General features: G+C 42.6%; 1 protein-coding gene across 1 annotated transcript; it reads left to right on the forward strand.

Moving 5' to 3' along the window:
• Window positions 1–6,941: 6,941 nt before the first annotated feature.
• tmem222b (transmembrane protein 222b) lies at window positions 6,942–16,337 on the forward strand. The gene is made up of 6 exons (XM_012873694.3): window positions 6,942–7,111; window positions 9,137–9,221; window positions 9,475–9,506; window positions 9,595–9,691; window positions 9,782–9,912; window positions 15,337–16,337. The coding sequence occupies exons 1-6, from the start codon at window positions 6,993–6,995 to the stop codon at window positions 15,422–15,424; spliced, it is 552 nt and encodes a 183-aa protein (XP_012729148.1). The 5' UTR covers window positions 6,942–6,992; the 3' UTR covers window positions 15,425–16,337.
• The last annotated feature ends 3,881 nt before the right edge of the window (window positions 16,338–20,218 follow it).

The following is a 20,218-nucleotide window of genomic DNA, read 5'->3' on the forward strand; positions in this document are numbered from 1 at the left end:
TGTACCACCATCACATTGTGACAAGGGGGGGTACTCTTCATCATCTAGGGGGAAGACCTCCCCCCTCCTGGCCTGACTCCTACTAGACAATCCAGGTGCACACAGCCTCCTCCAATACAGAACTTCAAAACAGAGCGTGTGCTGAAATGTCAGCTGACATTTAACACTATCTTAAGGTTCTCTTTTTAACAAGTTGTTTTACCATGGGCAACATATGTGCTTTTATCTCACATTTACACATTTAATATCGGCATTTCTGGTCATGTGCATTTTGTTCAGTTTTTCACTTCTTTAGTATTGTTTATTAGTCTGAAATTTTTAACAGTTTATTTGCTCTTTTCTCCTTGGTTGGCACTGGTAACCATGAAATATCAATAATGAACTGTCTCACTTAAATACACATTAACATTTAAGAGGTGCTTTGCATTGGCCATTTATGGTTGACTATAGTGGGTCTAAGCCAATAAGATGGCGTTTGCATACCAGGCAGAACCTGGTACGCAAATTTTCAGATGAAGCTGTGATTTATAAATGGAAATTGCTTGCTGGTATGTGTGCACATGGTTTTATATAAATTTACAAGGACAAACGGTAATTATTTAGCTGAATATCTGTGGTAATGTGGCAACAATGCTTTCCCTGTGGAGATATTGACTGCCAGTAATTTCCTCATGCAATTCCAGGTTGATTAAAAAAAATATTTTAAATCAAGATGCAACAGGATCCCCTTCATTATAACCCATACTGTCTGGGCATACACGTATAACATACCATTTAAAAAGCCCCCACAAAAATTATGCCGAATCACCTTTTGTCATGATCTGGGTTTCTGTTTGTGGACTTTTGTGGAATCTGCTCCACTCCCCTCAGCCACCAGCCACCATTCATCCTCCAATCAGCTCAGCCACCAGATCAGCTCCAGATGTTGCAGTCAGCTAGTGTCCACTCTGCTCACTTTTCCTCTGCCTACTTAAACCTACCTCAGTCATCCACTCACGGCCAGATCGTCTCGTCTTGTCTGATGTGCTCTGCCTTGACCAGTTCCTTTGTGCTCAGCCAGCTGGACTCTTCTGTTTCGTTTTGTGTTTTCAGCCCTTCCTGTAGAAGTCTGCCTGTTTCCCTGGGAGCTCCAGCTGCTTGCTTTGCCCATTCTGGTGGTTCCTTGGTCCGCATCGCCTGCTCTGGTCAGCCTCTACCGTCATCAATGGTTGTCCTGTCACCGCCTGCAGCCCATGGTCAGTCTGGTTCTGCTTGCCTGTGTCGTCAGCCACTACTCATCTTTACAATAAACTTTTTAAACGTAACTCTGTTGTCTGGCTAGAATATCGGGTTCTCAGAACTCTACCCTTACCACCAATTCTGTAAAACTGTATGTTGCGTTGATATCAAGAGGAAAACATTAACAGAAAGATCTCAGTACATAAATAGATAAAGGTGATAAATTATGCTTTTGGGAATTGTGGAAAAAGTTGTGCATATTTTTGAGCTGGTAACAAAGTGTTACAAAATGGGCATTATTACAAAGAATTATAAATTGTAAATTGTGAAACTAAATCAGCATTTTCTTTCGAAATTGCTCTGTATACCAGGAAGAAATTTTTAATGTAGAGATAGCACTGCTTAGCGTTAAAACAAGAGTTCTGTTGGTGGTCTATATATATATATATATATATATATATATATATATATATATATATATATATATATATATATATATATATATATGTTCCCCCATCACTATAAACAGTGTGTAACTCTCTGTGACCTTGCCACAATGTCCCCATTGTGGGACAATAGTGGAATTCTTATCTCAAATATGTTTTACTTTCTAACAATTCCCTCTTCCAGATATGTTTGTGAATGTCTAGAATTCTAGCCTCATTACATTCTTTGGCTCAGTAACAACTAGCCATGAGCCAAAACGGGGTCTTGCAGACACTTGACATTTTACTTTTCAAAACTTTGACTGAAAAGAAGATGTATCCAAGTTAGAATCCACAAAGCAGCTCATCCTCTGGCCTAATTGGGTTGGATGGCTCTGCAAGATATCGAGGTGGCATTTTGCCGGAGAATTCCCTCAGGTTTCTGCCCGATGAGCCCGGCCCGCCTTCGTTTATCAATGTCTTCCAACTTTTGCTGAGTAGTTTGTTTTTGCCCTTCGCACACTTTATCACCTGTCACATCTAATGGGGCCCACTGTGGAGTACACTGGGCCACAGCAGATCCCCTGGGTTCATCTTTGTTTCCAGTTTCCATTTGCCACAGATAGCTCAATAGCTGCAGAGCCTCCGCTGTAGACTGCTCACTGTGCTGGCATGAAAACAAACTTTTGTTGTTAACTGGAAGGACATTCTATTAAAGCTCTCCGCATTGAGTTTGGATGGTAAAAATAAACCTGTGCTAACAGAGTCTAAAACGTTGGCCAGCAAATGAGTATAAATAAGAACAAGGACTAAATGAACTATTATAATTCACCGTTTACGCCAATCTGGCTCTTTTATGTGCAGACAACTTATAAACCATAAAACTTTTATTTTAAACAAGGTACTTTAGAAAAGCATCTGTAAATTGCTTTTGAATATTTAGCTAATAGTTTTGTATCTAATAATGCCTTTTGGGTGGATAGATGGATGTTTTCTTTGTCAGTTGCTTTAAATATTCCTAAACAGATTATGGTGATCTTTGTCTATTTTTTTTATTTAAATTACCAATGACGGTCAGTAATTGTACTAAAGTTCTGTATTATACAATATCCAAAAATGACCCACTAGCTAACTGAATGTAAAGATTTTAAAAAGATCAAGTTAAAGACTGATCAGATTCTAAAGTTGGCTCTGTTTAAAGATACTATCCACTTGTGTCTTTTATTTCACTATCAAGTGTAGGTTAACAAAAAAAGGCAGAGCTGGTCGGTAAAAGTGTGGATTTTTGCTGCAGGATGTCACAAAAACTCAAATCCATCCATCCATTGTCTAAACCCACTGTCTCTAGTGGTAGAAGTTGGAAAGGTTGCCGGTCAATCACAGGGCAGTATAATGATGCATGCACACACTCTCACCTTGGGGCAATTTAGTGTCTCCAATTAACCGAACGGTCATGTTTTTCGACTGGGAGGAAGCTGGAGAACCCAGAGAGATTCCTGTGCATGCAGAGAACATAGGGAGGAGATGCAAACTCCATGCAGATAGAAAGGAACCTTCTTTGCTGCAAGACAACAGTGCTACCGACTTCACAAAAATACAACTTATCTAAAGGCACACAAAAAGAAAATCAACTGTTTGTTAATTCTGCTTTGGGTAGATGATATCGTGAGAGACACAATAATCAAGGTAATGGACAGCCACATATAAACATCACAGCGGATGAGCAACTTGTGACGAATGTTGACGTGTAGATTTTGAAGCAGCCGAGTTCCATTCCAGTCTGCTCTGGTCCTCTTTGCAACTCTCTTCTGTTTCCTGTATTGCTACTAAATGTTTCAGAGAGTGTTCTCCGGTACGACTCGAATGTTATGCTGCAGCTGTGCAGAATACAAGAAAACACCTTGACGGGAATATTGGGCTTAGAATGTGAATAAAGAGAGGGAAAATGCAAGAAAAATACAAATAAATGTATGCAAAAGAAATCTGGTGAGTTGCTTTATGCCTTATATGTTGTCTTCAGAGGCATGGACGCATGGAATTTTGTTATTTGAAGGGTAGATTTTATTTTGGTAATATAAGGTTTTGTAAAAATAAATAAACCCAAACACTGACTGTGACATGTTGTTCTATAGGTGTTAGAATGATTTTTAAAGTAAATCTCAATTTACCACGAACAGATAATTGCAGAACTAACTTTTTGTTCAGCACATTATCATTCTTACATAGTTTAGAAACTATTTGCGGACCGGTTAGCTTCCAGTATGTTGGGTTTCAATACCTGTAAGTACGGTAACAACGTTCACAATATATTCACCCGCCGTTTACGTCACTGTCCTGGCTCTCGCTACACATCCACACAGATTTCTCTACAGCAGTAGCAGTCATCGCAAGATAAGATAAGATAAGATAAGATAAGATAAGATAGGCTTTATTGATCTCACGTTGGATAAATTCACTTGTCCCTTCGGCTCAATAGTCAATAGTCAGAAGAAGGTGCCAAAAGTAGGAAATGGTGCGTCAGTTATATACAGTGTATCTTCATATATACAGTGGATCAAAAAAAAAAATAAGAAAAAAAAATAAGAATAAAAATACAAAAGAAATCTGAGTAGGCAGATGTCATATGTACATTCACGGTTATATACATATATATATATATACATATGTATTGACATATATTCACTTGGTGATAGCAGCAGAAGTCACTTCTTTCAGGATTATTGCACGGGTTATAGCACAGTGTATTAAATAGATTATTGCACATTAGTTATTGCACATTAGTTATTACAGTTATGGTTACAGTTATAGTGCAGCATTGTAAAATCTGGTAGCAGTAGGAATGAATGACCTGTGGTAACGCTCCTTTTTACAGACAGGATGTCTAAGTCTGGCACTAAAGGAGCTGCTCAGCTCCTCTACAGTCTGGTGCAGGGGGTGGAAGGTGTTGTCCATGATGGATGTGAACTTGGACAACACTTTCCTCTCAGCTACTTCCTCCACAGAGTCCAGAGTGCAGCCCAGGACAGAAGTGGCCTTCCTGATCTTAATGTTGTCTGCTCCCATTGCTCAAAAACACAGAGATACCGGCATCCACATGCTTTTTTCCCCCCTGTAAACAGTAAGGTCCTGTGTGACGTCTTCTTCTGTTGTATCTGCATAGGGTGACCATTTGGGCCAGACAGTCCAGATTTTCAATGCCCTGTCCAGTGTCCGGTGCAGCATCAAGCCAGACGCATATTTGTCCTCCTTTTTGAGGCACTAGGGTTGAAGAGCGGATTCTTTTTCATCTGCATTGGGCTGCAGCACAATATCCAATCATAGACTATAAAAAATGCATCCAACGCAGTAACATATCTGGTCTAACGAATGACTGGCTAAGAGAGGTGCTGGTGTCAGATGAATATCTTCTTGCCATTGGTTAAAAAAAGTAAACAAGGGTCCAAGTGCTGCTACGTCATACAACATTGACAGAAAGTTAGCATCATGCCAAAATGCATAACCTTGCTTAACTCTGAATGGACAAAAGAGCATGAATTTATAACGAAAAGTAGTCAAGACTCATTCCATGGCTTCTTCACACTGTCGATGCAATGTTGACGTAAGCAACCAGTGGAAAGCTGCAACTGAACGGTATGCGGGTACGGATACACTTAAAAGAAATAAACGTGTGGCACGTAAAGTGATGTAGCTGCTACAGAGGCTTAACGTGGAGTTTTCTTTAAAGACAGGTCTGTTGCACACACACACACTGAAGATAAGTCCCTAAAAGGCTGAAGCACTCTAGAAATGCGATACTTTGAGCAGTTGAATGTTATTTCATGTTTATTTTTTATTTTTTTTTACAATCTCTTTTGTTGTTTACATAACAGGTTGTTTAGACTTTTTAAAGCATTTTTTATTATGTATGTAATCTGTTTATTTGTTTTTCCACATTTAAGTCCCCACATGTTATGCTTTGTGGCACTCTGCACTTAAAAAGATTCATCTCAGTGGTCACTTTTGAACACCACAATGTATTGAATAAATACAAAAACCGTGAACAAACAATTTTTCACTTTTCATTAATATTTTTTCCTATTCAGCTACACGAACATCTTTAAACCACTCAAAATTGTACTATAAATGAGAGTATACCACAGTACTATGTACACAGTAGTAATTTATTGATACCCTATATGTGCATGATGGTCGCTTTGGGGTATTGAGCCATTCAGACAGAGGTTTGATGCCGGTCGCCTTAAATTAGTGGGGAAACCGAGCTTTCTGGGTTTGTTACCAGCACTGCAGGAGGTGGAAAAAGTAGAAATGTAAAAGTAATTTGTCCTGAACAAAAACAGCTATTCTCTCGAACGTACAGTGCTGTACACTTCTGTCATATCCCGTGTGTGTGTGCAGCAATTTTTTATCTGAAGACCTGTGACACAGGTCTGAAGACCTGTGAGTGGCAGGCGCTGATTAGTGGTTAGTGTTAGCTTCCTCTAATTTCCTTATTTATCATCGGTTTAGTGGTAGTGACGCTAATATTTTTGTTTATGGGAAATGAGTTAGTACAGTTAACTTAGATTGCACACTGGTGGACTTCTCTTCACTGAGTGTGGGACTTTTGAAGGTAATTGACAGCACCAGAACCTTTTAGGGGCTTCATATCAAAGGGAGTGGATACATATGCATATGCTGATTTACAGGTTTTTTTTAATTGATTTCATATCATAATATCAGATGATGACTACTTTAATTAATAAATAGTAATTATACAGTATTTTTTTCATGTTGTAAATGGGTGCTTTACTGCAGGTACATCAACATTTCCCCACTGTTGGACAATAAAGGCTCCTATTATATTCAGCTCTCAGCCATGAAATTTAAATATGTATTTAAGGTAACTTTTTTAAATACGTCACCTACACTTAAGTGTAATTATTTCACTGTATTTATTTTCTTTTAATTGTTCTGTAAAAAAAAGTGTCATGAAATTTTATTCTGTAGTTGTCTGGTGGATGGATGCCGGTATCGTGTGCATCAAGTTTTGTTTAGTAGAAAATCACTCATTGAATCACCTGATTGGACCTTTCAAAATAAAACATTTTTATTATTATTATTATTTGCAGTCATAGGCTCAGAAAACTATGGAGATGTTGGCAGATGCAGTTAAAATAAGTATTATTTGAACAATTTAAACAGCTGACAAATCAACCTGCTGAATGGTTCCTGTTTCCTTTGTAGGGCCGCTGGAGACATTTTATTGTGAAATCCCAGGTTGCTTTCCGGTGTGTGAGCAGGACTCGGGGCGGCTTGACGCAGGCGCAGCAGCCGTGTGGGACAAACGAAGTTGGTGCTCCGCAGCTGGCTATGGCGGAGCTGGTGGAAAATGACAGCATGAAGAATTATCACATAGCGTCAGAGAAGATGAACCCGGAGGCCAGCCGCTTCCCCTACTGCATAGTGTGGACCCCCATCCCCGTGCTGTCGTGAGTTCCGGCCGTCAGCGTTTTAGTGTGTTTAGCTGAAGGGGAGCTCTGGAGGAAAGTGACAGCTTCGTTAGCTTAGCCTGCTAGCAGACACACATACACAGAGAGAGACAGCACCATCCTGTTGCTGCTGGCCTGGCTTTATTACACATACTCCTGTTGTTGCGGCTTTGCTCGCCCCGGATAATCAGTCCAGACTTCCCTAGCGAACTGAAATGTTTTTTTTTCCTCCAGTTCATAAATGATTAAACAGTAAACCAGAAAGACTACATACAGGAAGTGGAGACTGGGATCCACAAGGCGAAAGCAGGTTTTATGTTGCGCCCTGTTTCTGCTTTGATGGAAGACATTTTTGAAGTTTAAGCTCGGAAAAAAAATCTAGAAAGAAAAAAAAGCCTAACTTCAAATTTCAGCATTGCTGCTGTGCTGCTGGTTAAAGTAATACATTGTTTTGTTTTTTTTCTTCTTTAACTTCTGATGGGTGGTATATCATCCCTAGGCAGGATATATAGAAAAGGAAACTGTGGATGGATCCATCCGCCCTTTCTTCCTTCCCTCCCTCCCTTCCTTCCTTCCATAACCAGGAAGTGTTTTTTGCAGCTATCATTAAAGCCTTACCACTGTAGACATATCTGGTGGAAATTCTTTAAAAAGATTCATGTTCAGCAATTTAAAAATAAAAGTATTGGTCATTAAATGTTAACCCTTTCCTGAGAGTCATGTGCTCTTTGAAGTGCTTCTGCCAGGTAGTTGACAGTGGCACCACAGAGAGGTGGCTAGGGGGATTTAAAGCCTTGATTTTTCCCAACAAAATGAATCAAGATGCAGAGGCAGCAGGTTGTTGCTCACCAGGGACAATCCTCAAGTGTTGTGTAAACACTTTAAAACTGGCTAAAGGGAGAACTCTGAGATTTTGAATCAGAAATGAATGGATGTTTGATGCAAATCTGCATCTTTTTTCAGAGTTGGATCACAATCAGAAATGTTTTATGTTTCTGCCCTCCGCCCTCCCCCAAAAACACCCATATAAACAGTTTTATGAGCCACCATTGTGTGCACAATCTAGGAATTTGACCTAGACAGTTCACATATAAATAGTGCAGTTCCTTAATTTTCTTACAGATTCAACACTATTATCTCTATGAAAGAAACCTTTACACATTCATGTCCTCTCCTGTGTTTTGGACGTTAGGGGGGTTCTTAGATCAACTAGAACCTTAGCTGGTAGAACCCTAAGAAAAGCAGCCTGAAAACGCCTGACCTGTGCATCTAAACGTAAAATCTGATTTAGGAACCAGCCAAACCACTGACTTGTCCTTATAGCTCTGTTCAATGTGTTGCTCTGTTTTTATGATGGTTAAACTTATATATACGACGGAGTATTAGGGCCACACATGAAGAGAAAAAATATTTTTGCCATGACGAGATTAAACTCGACATGGCGACTTTAAAGTCGACATGTCGAGTTTAATCTCGTCATGGCAAAAATATTTTTTAAACTCAACATTTCGAGAATAAAGTTAAAATGTCATGTCAACTTTAATCTCGACGTGTCGACTTTAAAGTTTTCTTTAAAGTCGCCATGTCGACATTAAACTCGCCATTTCGAGAATAAAGTTGATATATCGTGGCGACTTTAATCTCGACATTCCAAAGTTTGGAGAAAAGAGCAACCGCGCTCCACAGATGCAGTCTCTGCGTTTTAATTAAGTGTGAAGGTAGTCTGCCGTGGTGCAACTGTACAATCATCACTGGAAGCGGTGGCCTACCAATAACGTAACGTCTTTCCCTAGTGATGCTTACCCGGGTTCGAAATTCTGAATTTGAGATTCTCGAAATGTTGAGTTTAATGTCGACATGGCGACTTTAAAGTCGACATGTCGAGTTTAATCTCGTCATGGCAAAAAAAAAAAATTCCCTTTATGTGTGGCCCTAATACTCCGTCGTATATATAGGTGCTGATAATCTCTCTCTGTTTACCAATGAATCTCCTGAGGATTTGTTTGTTTTCCGTTCCTCACCCAGATGGCTGTTGCCCTTCATCGGTCACATGGGAATCTGCACCTCCACCGGAGTCATCCGGGACTTTGCCGGACCGTACTTCGTTTCGGTGAGTAATGACTCAGGGCAAAGGTGGAGATACATTTTAATACCCCCAGTAATATTAATACGCAGTAATGTTTTTCTTTCATAACCCCCCCCCCCCCCTGCAATTTCTTGAGTTTATTAAAAAAAAAAAAATCAGGATTTTTCCCCCACCGCCAACGTTTAGTGTGACAGCGCTGCACTCTCTCATACACGAGGCCCCAGGGCTTATCGAGCGGCTGATAAAAGATGCAGTAACAAATATTTCTATTTGGCAGGAAGACAACATGGCTTTTGGGAGACCCACAAAGTAAGCCTGTTTTTTTTTTTTTTTTCCCAGCAGTATTTAATGCTTACTAGAAATGCTGAAATCCGTTTGACCAATGCTCTTTCGGCAGGTACTGGATGCTCGACGTGAGCAAAGTCTACGCCAGCGGCTCCAACGCCTGGGACACAGCCGTGCACGACGCCTCTGAAGAGTACAAGCACAGGATGGTAACTGAAGGCTGCTTTTACGGTTCTGGTTGACTTTACGCAGCACTGGCAGACGACTCGAATGACGTTTATTTGTTTCTCTGCGCTAAGCACAACCTTTGCTGTGACAACTGTCACTCCCACGTGGCCATGGCTCTGAATCTGATGCGATACGAGAACAGCACCTCGTGGAACATGGTCAACCTCTGCCTGCTGTCGTTCATCCGCGGAAAATATGTCAGGTAAGACCCGGGTCGGCATGTCCCTTCCGCGTCACCGCTGTGTGCAATAATGCGGTCGCAAAGGAGCATTTGGAGGCCCAATTTGCTTGGAATTGATGTTTCAAGGGTCGTGCAGGCACTTTCTTTCTGCCGGTGATGTTTTTACTGCATTCAGTGGCTTCACTCGATGTATATTTTGTGGGTTATTCATTGTCGTTGCAATGTGCAGCAATCCAGTCGTAACTGCATGTGTTTTTTGATATCACGCAGTCCTAGTTTCATGCATCAAACTGTAAGATTTCTCAAATTTATGAACAAGGGAGAAGGGTTTTATTTACCTGCAAAGTCCAGTATCGCTGCACATTAAGCAGAATGCTGGTCAGTGTAAAGCCTGCTTATGCCTCTGTGATGCTGTAATCCTGTCAGATCAACGGTTCAGTGCCAGCAGAATGATTCAAATCCCATAAACCTTTTCCCATTTAGGTGTAATGACAAGCTTCAATGGACTATAAGTGACAGACCATGGTGAAGAAGAAAGAAATGATACTATTTAAGAAACCCTTTAAAAGAAATATCTGAACAGTTTCTCCTGGTCAGACCGGGACTGAACCTTTTGGCCAACTTTAAGAACACATTTAAAAAACCTGATTTTTGAAGCTCAAAGAACTGAATTTGGAGATGGCACAAGTCCACCCCGCCCACTTTCTGGCAGATCGTCACATCATGAGAAAACCTCGGCGAGTGACAGAACTGAAAGTCAGTCAAGCATGAAGGCGCACATGTCTGCCCTTCAGAAACATTTCCTGGTGCAGGCAGAATGTGAGTGGATCCGTGGCGCTTCCAGTGCAACACCACCTGCTGACTTCAGCACATCAGGGGAGGACCGCTTCACGGATGTCACCTCTGATTCAACAATGACGCTGCAGTTTAAGTCAAAGACGGCGGCTGCATTTTGGACTGGACTGGAGAACGGTTACCCACTGCTGGGTAAGAGCTCTGGCCGTACCGCGTCCTCCTGCCACGTCCTACCTATGTGAGACGGATGGTTCTGCTGATGCCTCAATCACGTCTTAGTACCGATCAAAGCTGCACTTTGAAAATGAATTCAGAGTGAAAAGGTGTTTTAGTTTGTTGTAGAAACATTAAAAGGCCTGTAGGAGGTGCGCCCTATATATAAAGTCCAAGTATTTCCTTAGAATCAGGGCGCTCTCCTCTCATTCTCACATCCTGGGACACAGCAGGTTCAGGGCATACCTTTGAAATCATGTCTGGACCCTTGGGATCCCTCTGAGGAACCTCGTTCAAAGGCCCTATTTTCTTCTGCTGGCTTTTAGGGAGGCAGCTGGACACTCTGGGCTTTGTTCTCTGGAAAAGGCTCCCGTGTTTTAAGATGCTGCAACACTTTGCCCAAGAACTTAAGAGCTGAAATCGTTTCCCATAAAACACACTGTTATAGGTTTGTTGAGCGACACGGCGTTGCAAAAGTGTCTATATAAATACATTTAAGACAATATTTGATCAGAGTAGAGTCATTTTAGCAGAAAGTGGACCTGTAGATCATTGTAGATGTGAAACGTAAAACTGGTCTTTCATGGTTGCCTTATTAAATAAATGAAAGCTATGCAGCCTCCTAATTTGCACCGGTCTTGTCATTTGCAGCTGCACTAAATCACTAAAACAAAGTAAAACAGATAGAAATAGTCTATAAAATTAGTAGTAAAACAAACTGAACAATTTTAAAAGCCAACATCTCAGATGGGGCTAAAGGCCAAGGAGAAGAGATGGGTTTTAAGACAGGATTTGAAATCAGAAGATGAAGAGGCCTGCCTGATGACCAGGGGAAGCTCATTCCACAACTTAGGAGCTGCTACAGCTAAAGCCTGGTGTCCTCTAAGCCTGCGCTTCGTCTTTGGCAGCCTCAGGAGCGGCTGATCAGCGGACCTGAGGGAGAGGGAGGCTGTGTAGGTAGCAGCTCGGATAGATAGCGCAGGGCAAGGCCTTCTTCAGCTTTAAAAGCAAATGAAAGGACTTTAAAATGATTCCTGAAATATCCAGGCAGAGAGGCTTAACAAAGGGGGATAAGGTCAAAGTTTTGTGTGCCTGTTAAAAGACGGGTGGCAGCATTCTGTATCCTCTGAAGCTGAGAGATGCAGGAATCACTGAGTGCATCATAGTTATCCAGCCGAGCGGTTACAAAGACGTGGATTACTGTTGCAAAGCACTGCTGGGAAAGAGTAGGCTTTCACTTTGCCAGCTAGCTGCCTCAAATGGAAAAAACTCGATTTGACAGCAGCTCTAATATGATTTTTGCAGTGTTAACGTAGCCTGAGAGAGGAAAGTTTCATGAGGAGCTTGTTACGGTAAAGACTCCGGGCAGGATCCCTGCGCTCTTCCTTCAAAAAGCTGCCGATCTCACCGACCCTGGACAGCACCCTGAAACGTGACGGCCATGAGGACTCGCTGTGAGACAGAGCAGCTGTGCGGTTGTGTTTGGATGCAGTTGACCATCACCCAGCTCAGGACACGGCTGTTTAGGCACCAGTACTTGGTGGTGTATCATGCAGGACATCCGCTGCTGCATATTGGGGGGGAAAACTCCTCCTGGTTTCCCGTCCCTAGCCTGCGCCCTTCTAAGCGGATCCCCACGCTGTCCTCCCATTTGAGACCGGCCTCTTTCAAGTAAGAGTTCATGATTTCAAACGGTTCTTCTGCGGTGGCTTCAACGAAAAGCAATTCCTCCCCCATCTCCATCTTTGAATCTGACACAAGTTATCAGCAAGCGGCCGTAGTTACTGTCGGTGTCCTCGGCCGTCTGCAGGGAAAAGCAGCTGTCACACAGCTTATCATTAAGCTGCTCCTCCATGTCCTGTGACATGCCGTAAATGTGCCTGCTGATGTTATTATTGGAGAGAGTAATAGCCTGTAGTTTGCTGGCTGCTATGTGATCAATCACAGATGAAACCATGTCCAGGGCCCAAGGAACTAGTCGTTCCTCTGCCATTGAGTGCGGCTCTTTACTCTTTGCCTTTCGGCAGGCAGCTCTCAGCTGAGCGCAGCGGATCATTTGCTGGCAGAGAAGCCTCTTTAGCAAAGAGACACTGTTAAGTACAGCAGTTTAGGAGTTTTGTCTGAAAACGTCCCCCGACTTGTCCCTGGGCTCTGGATGTTTAGTCTCCGAGCTTGTTTGGCTGCAAACTGTCTCAAGCTAGCACTTTACCCCACTGCTCCGTCCTCGTTTCCCGCCGTTCTGCAGGCGAAGCCAAGGGCAAGAAACGCTTCGCCATGTTGTCTTCGGCTCAGAAGGAAGTTAGTTTGGAAAGAAAAAGGCCCGTCAAGAACCCGTTCATTATGCCAGCAGGGTCCAAGCATTGGCCTTCCAATGGCTCTCCAACCCCAGCTTTGGCAATCGCTCCCTGAACTGATTGCTTGAAAACAAAAACAGGCCAAACCACAAAATGCCCTCATAGGAGAGGGCCTCATTTAAACACCAGTTAATTAGTTTAATGGATAGGTAGACCTCAGTAAGCAGAAGAGTGGTTGAGGCTTCCTGCTTTTCTTACTTTTTTCCTCTATGTGACGCGGGAGGGGTGCAGCTATGCTGTACATGTGCGCTGTGGCCACAAATGAAAATGACTTCTGTTATCAAGGATGGAACTTTATGGTTAACCTGGGCTCCCTCTAGTGGATAGAAGTATCTGCAACAAAGGTAGCCGAACGGCAGACGCGTGTACAGGACTGTCTCAGAAAATTAGAATATTGTGATAAAGTTCTTTATTTTCTGTAATGCAATTAAAAAACATGAAATGTCATACATTCTGGATTCATTACAAATCAACTGAAATATCGCAAGCCTTTTATTGTTTTAATATCGCTGATTATGGCGTACAGCTGAAGAAAACTCAAAAATCCTATCTCAAAATATTAGAATATTTCCTCAGACCAAGTAAAAAAAAAAATGTATAACAGCAAAACAAAATCAAACATTTGAAAATGTCCATTAATGCACTCAGTACTTGGTTGGGAATCCTTTTGCACAGATTACTGCATCAATACGGCGTGGCATGGAGGCAATCAGCCTGTGGCATTGCTGAGGTGTTATGGATGCCCAGGATGCTTCAATAGCGGCCTTTAGCTCATTTGCATTGTTGGCTCTGGTGTCTTTCAGCTTCTTCTTCACAATAGCCCACAAATTCTCTATGGGGTTCAGGTCAGGGGAATTGGCAGGCCAATCAAGGACAGTAATGCCATGGTCAGTATACCAGTTACTGTGAGAATCTGATGTCGTCTCTTAACCACTACCATACTTGTGATTTAGTTTACTGAACCAAGCTGAGTATTTTTCAAGGCTCAGGAAACCCTGCAGTGTTTCCAGTTAATTAGACGATTCAAGTGATTAGTTGAATAGCCTACTAGTATACTTTTTCACGATATTCTAATATTTTGAGATAGGATATTTGGGTTTCTTAAGCTGTAAGCCATAATCAGCGATATTAAAACAATAAAAGGCTTGCGATATTTCAGTTGATTTGTAATGAATCCAGAATGTATGACATTTCATGTTTTTTAATTGCATTACAGAAAATAAAGAACTATATCACAATATTCTAATTTTCTGAGACAGTCCTGTAAAGCATGTTCTTCTTGATAAAGAAGTCAAACACGGGCAGAAGTTTTTTTTTTTTAAGTAAGTTCAATTCAATTAAATTTTATTTATATAGCGCCAATTCATGAAACATGTCATCTCAAGGCACTTTCTACAATCAAATTCAATCAGATTATACAGATTGGTCAAAAAATTTCCTATATAAGGGAACCCAGTTGATTGCATCAAGTCCTGACAAGCAGCATTCACTCCTCCTGAAAGAGCGTAGAGCCACAGGGAGAGTTGTCTGCATTGTTGATGGCTTTGCAGCAATCCCTCATACTGAGCAAGCATGAAGCGACAGTGAAAAGAAAAACTCCCCTTTAACAGGAAGGAAAACCTCCGGCAGAACCAGGCTCAGTATGAACGCTCATCTGCCTAAGTCATTTTTTAAATTAAAATATCCCACAAACTGCAGTCAAAGCGAGAAGCTCGGCAGATCAGCGGAGTCGCCGCGAGCCGCAGGGGACAGAGGGAAGAGCCACGCCTTCCCCATTTGTGCTCCGGTCCTTTTTTCACATTAAAGCACAGCGCGTTGGAGTTTTCTGTTTCAGGCCAACACAAAGAAGGTTTGCAGCCTCCCTGTCCCTGCTACAGACAGCCACCACCACTGTGTTTGGGTGGTGTGGAAGGCACTGGCTCTTTATTGTGGTTTTTTGGATGCTGAACAGCTTTGGATCTAATGAATCCACTCAGATAAGGTTGATACTGAAATATGGAATGTACTCTTCCTGCTTTGTGCGGCTCCAGGAACGCCGTTGAGTTTTCCTGCCTCCTCAACCTGTTCTCTGTGTCCCATGCAGTTGTGGAGGCTTTTTGAAGACCTGGCTCCCTTTCCTGATGCTCGTGGGCACCGTCCTCACAGTTGCTCTCGCCGTCAACCTCCGATGACCGGGGCCAGGCAAGGACGCAGTGAACCATCCGTGCTCCCTCCCCGCCGTGGCACCGCAGGAGGCGAGCCACCTTTGGAACATCAGTAAGCGGGGGCATCGCACTGTGTCGAGCAAAAAAAAAAAAAGGAACGCGGGACGTAAAGACTGCTTACCTCTGGGGGAGGATTCACACGCAGGATTGTGTTTCATCCCTGGACTTACTGCAGTGCCCTAACTGTTATACCTCAGTGATTGATCTTCGTTTATGAACACCACACACACATTTTGATGGACTCCAGCTATCGTAAGTCAGACAGCAGGTGGGAGTCGCCTCCACCTGGAAAATAACACTTCCAGCCTTCCATTTGTAAAGAAATAACATAGTTGGGTTATTCAAAGGTTATCCACTCACGCCTTGCTTTTAGACTGTGACAGGGTGTTATCTTATGAGTCGGTGCTTCCAGAAAGCCTTTTCTATACTGTGGAGCACAAACGTCGTTAGATGCCTTACAGCCAGTTTCTAGCATTTCATACTTGATCTAATGTAGCTCTTCCAACAGCACCACCAGGGTATTTTCCTAGCTGCACCGTCTGTCTGCTGAGAGAAATGTTTTTTCCTAAAGATTTAATGTACATGTCTAACCTCTGGTGCTGTTAATAACAGCTCATCAGGGCAATGATTGTGGTAACCTCAGCGAACGTGGCCGTGGTAGATGTCTCTGTGCCGGCTGATGTTAGGCTCACCCAAATGTGCTGGGATATTTTCTTTCTGCTTATTCCTGATTTCTTTTTTTTTTTTTTTTTTTTTGCCCTCCACAAAAAAACACTAAGAGTCAGTGCCTGAATAGAAGCTCCATCACAGATCTCCTCCATGTTGCATTTTCAGCGTTGTGCTTGCAGCGACAGCTTCTTTTTTTTTTTTTTTTTTTTTTCTTGCAAAACGTCGTTCAGTCCTCACGTTGATGGTTTGCAGTCCAAATCCGTTGCCATGGCCGTCAGGGGCAGACTCAAATCCCTGTCATTGTTTGCGAGCCGAGACAAAGGAGCACGGAGCCCTCTCTTTGTGTGCGCGGCGCTTCCAGGAGCAGCAGGTAGCCAGGATTCTCAGGTTTTTCACTCTCGCCAGCCATCGCTCAGTGTCCCCGGCTCCCGCTGATTTCCACCTCTGCAGTTCAGATTTGAAGGTCTTTGTGGAATTTTTCCACTCTGCCTTTTTAAAGATTAAATTTAGCCCAACCAACAGTAAAGAAGATATTTCTGAGACAATAGGAATCATTTTGCTCATAGGGCTTTGATTCAAGTGAGCAAATCCCCTGTAAATATCTGGCAGTCAGGCGTTTTTTTTTTTGTTTGTTTGTTTGTTTTTTTGTAGTTGTAATGCATGAGCTTAAAGGAGCTATAAGTAGTACTGACACCTTGTGGCTCAAATCGGTACAACAGCTTGCCAATCACAACAACCTAATATGCCGTTTTTAAACGGTGTATTGCTGTTGTGAATTTTTACTCACACAGGATATGTATATGATGTATTCTGTTTTATTTCTAGTCCCTTCTCTTACTGGCTTCCATGTCTGCAGGCTGCTGCTCTTTTGCCAAAATAAAATGCCAAATGTCACGCTCTGTGTTGGGAACCCTGGGAACTCTCATACGATTGGCAGAGGAACCAGGAAGTTTCCACGGGCTACACACCGAACCGAAGTAGCTCCGGACCGTACCGCTAGGTTTGACAGGAAAAAAACGTTGTCGATGGAGAGGACTGATTGTTTACGTGGGAATGTTACTTCCATCCTGACTGAGAAACGAGAATGATTTAGGGTGATTTTACAGTAAATGGCTCCTTTAACTTTTCACTCTTAACTATTTACAGGACCATTGTGCTTTTTATCCTACGTTAGCATTTAACGTCTGCAGGTGTGTGTTTGCGCGCACGCAGGACAAGGATTGAAATGGAGAGCCGTGCACCGTCACTTCCTGGCTCTGGCTTCTGCCCTGCCACATAATGGATTTCTATCCAGTGCCTTGTAAAGAAGTATTCATACCTCTCGAACATTTTCACGTTCCAGCCAAGACCTTCAATGTATATTATTGGGTTTGTGTGTGGTGGAGAACAGAATGCTGTACATAATTGTATAGACACTGGCAAATAAAGTTAAAGTAGTGGTGGCGGCACTGTGCTGTGGGGAGCCTTCTCACCGCTATGCTCCATCACATAACACTCTGACACTATACGCTGATGTTTGTTGTCATGCCACAAAAGGTGGGGAAAGTTCAAGGTGTGTAAATGCTTTGGCCAGGCACTTTATTTAGTGCTTTATATTTCTCCTAATGTCTTGTGTGTAATTATCGATGTCGAATTAGACTCGATCCTCCCTGGTGAAGCTGAAACAGTGGTGATGCTGGATCATCTGTAGGGCCTCTACAGCTGCACACGCTGTTGTAGGATCCGAGTAAGAAATCAATGTCAACCTATAGAAATATGTCACCCCAACACTCAATTGTTCGGTCGCTTCATGTTGGTTGCTGGCTTGTTAGAAAACCAGTTAAAGATCTCCGGATATTTTCATTACACCCCAAGTGCTGTGATGTTTTGCTTTCATGCTCAGGGTCAGGGAGTGTGGGGGAAATCGTTGAAAGAAACGTCTGAGTTCACATACGCGATTCTTTTATTTACGCTTCAATCAAAAAGTTTCGACCAGCTGCATTAGCGAAGATGCTCACTCATGGCCATGAAAGGGAATACAAATCCAGATCGCCTTATGATTACTGCCTCTCTCATAAATGTATATAAGCTTCCTTGTGCAGAAAAGAAAAGGAGAAGTTCTCTCTGGGGAAGTGGTGCACAGGAATGCAGTGCTTGGTGGGGACCATTGAACCGGTTTTAGGTGTTGCCTGCTGTGGTGCCTTTCCGTATCCAGGAGCCAGGTCCAGGAATGCGGAGACCTGCGGTCCCGCCGATTCAGTCTGCGGACAAAAGACAGTCGGGACGGCATTATTAGTGCCACTATCCACATATACACTTAACACGGGTCCGTAGACGCTTTCATCGTTCTAATCCTCCTTCATGCTGCAGATCACATGGCTGCTGGGGATTCTCCCAAAATTCTGAAGGTGACTGTGTGGACTCCGAATATGTTCATGACTTACAACCATAACACCAATAAAGATCTCTATTATTGTAGCAATGTGTGGGCCTTCTTCTTTCTCCCCCCATCCCCGCCTCTTTCGGCTTTCCATCATTGAATTATGAGCGCTGTGTTCCATCAGGGCTGTCAGCCTGAAGGATGACAACTCCTCTTCCTCCTCTTCTAGCTTCTATTTATACACGCAGGAGTGATTCCCGTGGAAATCGTTAGAGGCTGTCAGAATACACATCGGCCACGAGGAAGTCTCCGCAGCTTTGATACAACGCTGTCAAGTGGCTAAAAGCCCCAGTCACAAGAGATTATCCTAGGGAGCATTATGGTATTCAAGAGGGAAGGAATCAAAGGTTGTGGCACCCCCCCGCCGGCTGTGTTATACGCCACCTGGGGAGGTGGGAATGCCAGGAAGGACCCCCACTGCATTGGTGCTTTTCACACAGTCCCTCCAAAACGTGCTGAGAACAGCATTTCCGCTGAGATGCACTGCAAAAACGGAACTTAAAATAAGTAAAATGTTCTTAAAATTTGTGTATTTGTCCTTGATTTGAGCAGGTAAATAAGATGATTTGCCAAAGGAACAAGATTTTTGCACTTAAAATAGGAACAACTCCTCTCCATCATCTTATTTCAAGTGCAGGATGTCTAATTATCTTATATTAGGGGTCAAAATACTCATTCCATTGGCAAATAATCTTATTTACCTGCTCAAATCAAGGACAAATACACTAACTTTAAGAACATTTTACTTATTTTTAGATCAGTTTTTGCAGTGTGGTTCCTCGTCTGTAACTCGACTAGAAAACGGATTTTTAAAGCTACGAGCAAGTTAAACCCATGTGAGATAAAGGTTGTAGCTTAATGCTATTACTTTTTTATTTATTTTTAGTTGCTGCCTGAAACCAGTCCCACACCCGCACACCTCCAGTCACATCGTAAGAAGCAAAGGCAGCCTGTGAGTTCTTTGCAGTGATTTTCTCCCCCCTGGTGCTCTGCTTCTTAGGCTTTAATCAAGTTCCTCCTTTAAATTAGTTTACTAAAGTGTTGTGCAGTTCCACCAGGTTTTTCCTGTTGCTTTATTGCATGCCCAGTTATTGGGCCGCTCACAGTGTAAGCAGTTAAATCTGCAGTAGGTACACAGGCTGGACAAACCTAAACTGGATTATTCTACAGCGGAAATTTTCTTTAAAATGGTTGGAGATTTTCATCAATGGGGGCATCTTTTATTTTATTATGTATATTTTTTTGACCATCAAATTATCTTTTTTTTAAGCAACTGTTTTAAGAGGTGTTAAAATCCCAACTGGTTAAATAGATGTATGTCCATGGTGTATTGTCGTGCCTGCAAAATAGATGGTATAATGCGGGAAACACTGGCGATTACTATCATACAGTGAAATGAGTTAATGTATGTTGTAGAGTGGACATCTCAAACTTCTGATGTCAGTCTCATCAGACCATTTGTGGGCAGAGCAGGAAGGGGCAGCCCACAAGCCTCCAGCAGCAGCAGCAGCAGTTCAGTCAGTGGAGGAATCGGACCAAATCCCAGCAGACTGCTGCCAGAAGCTTGTGGGAAGGAACCCAGGACCGACAGGAAGCTGCTGATCAGCTCCTGTCTGATGGGACTGACCCAGGCACGCAGTTTGCTCCCCTTCACTTCTCCAGTTAGTCTAAAA

This window comes from Fundulus heteroclitus, chromosome 13 (assembly GCF_011125445.2).
Source record: "Fundulus heteroclitus isolate FHET01 chromosome 13, MU-UCD_Fhet_4.1, whole genome shotgun sequence".
Classification (NCBI taxonomy): Eukaryota; Metazoa; Chordata; class Actinopteri; order Cyprinodontiformes; family Fundulidae; genus Fundulus; species Fundulus heteroclitus.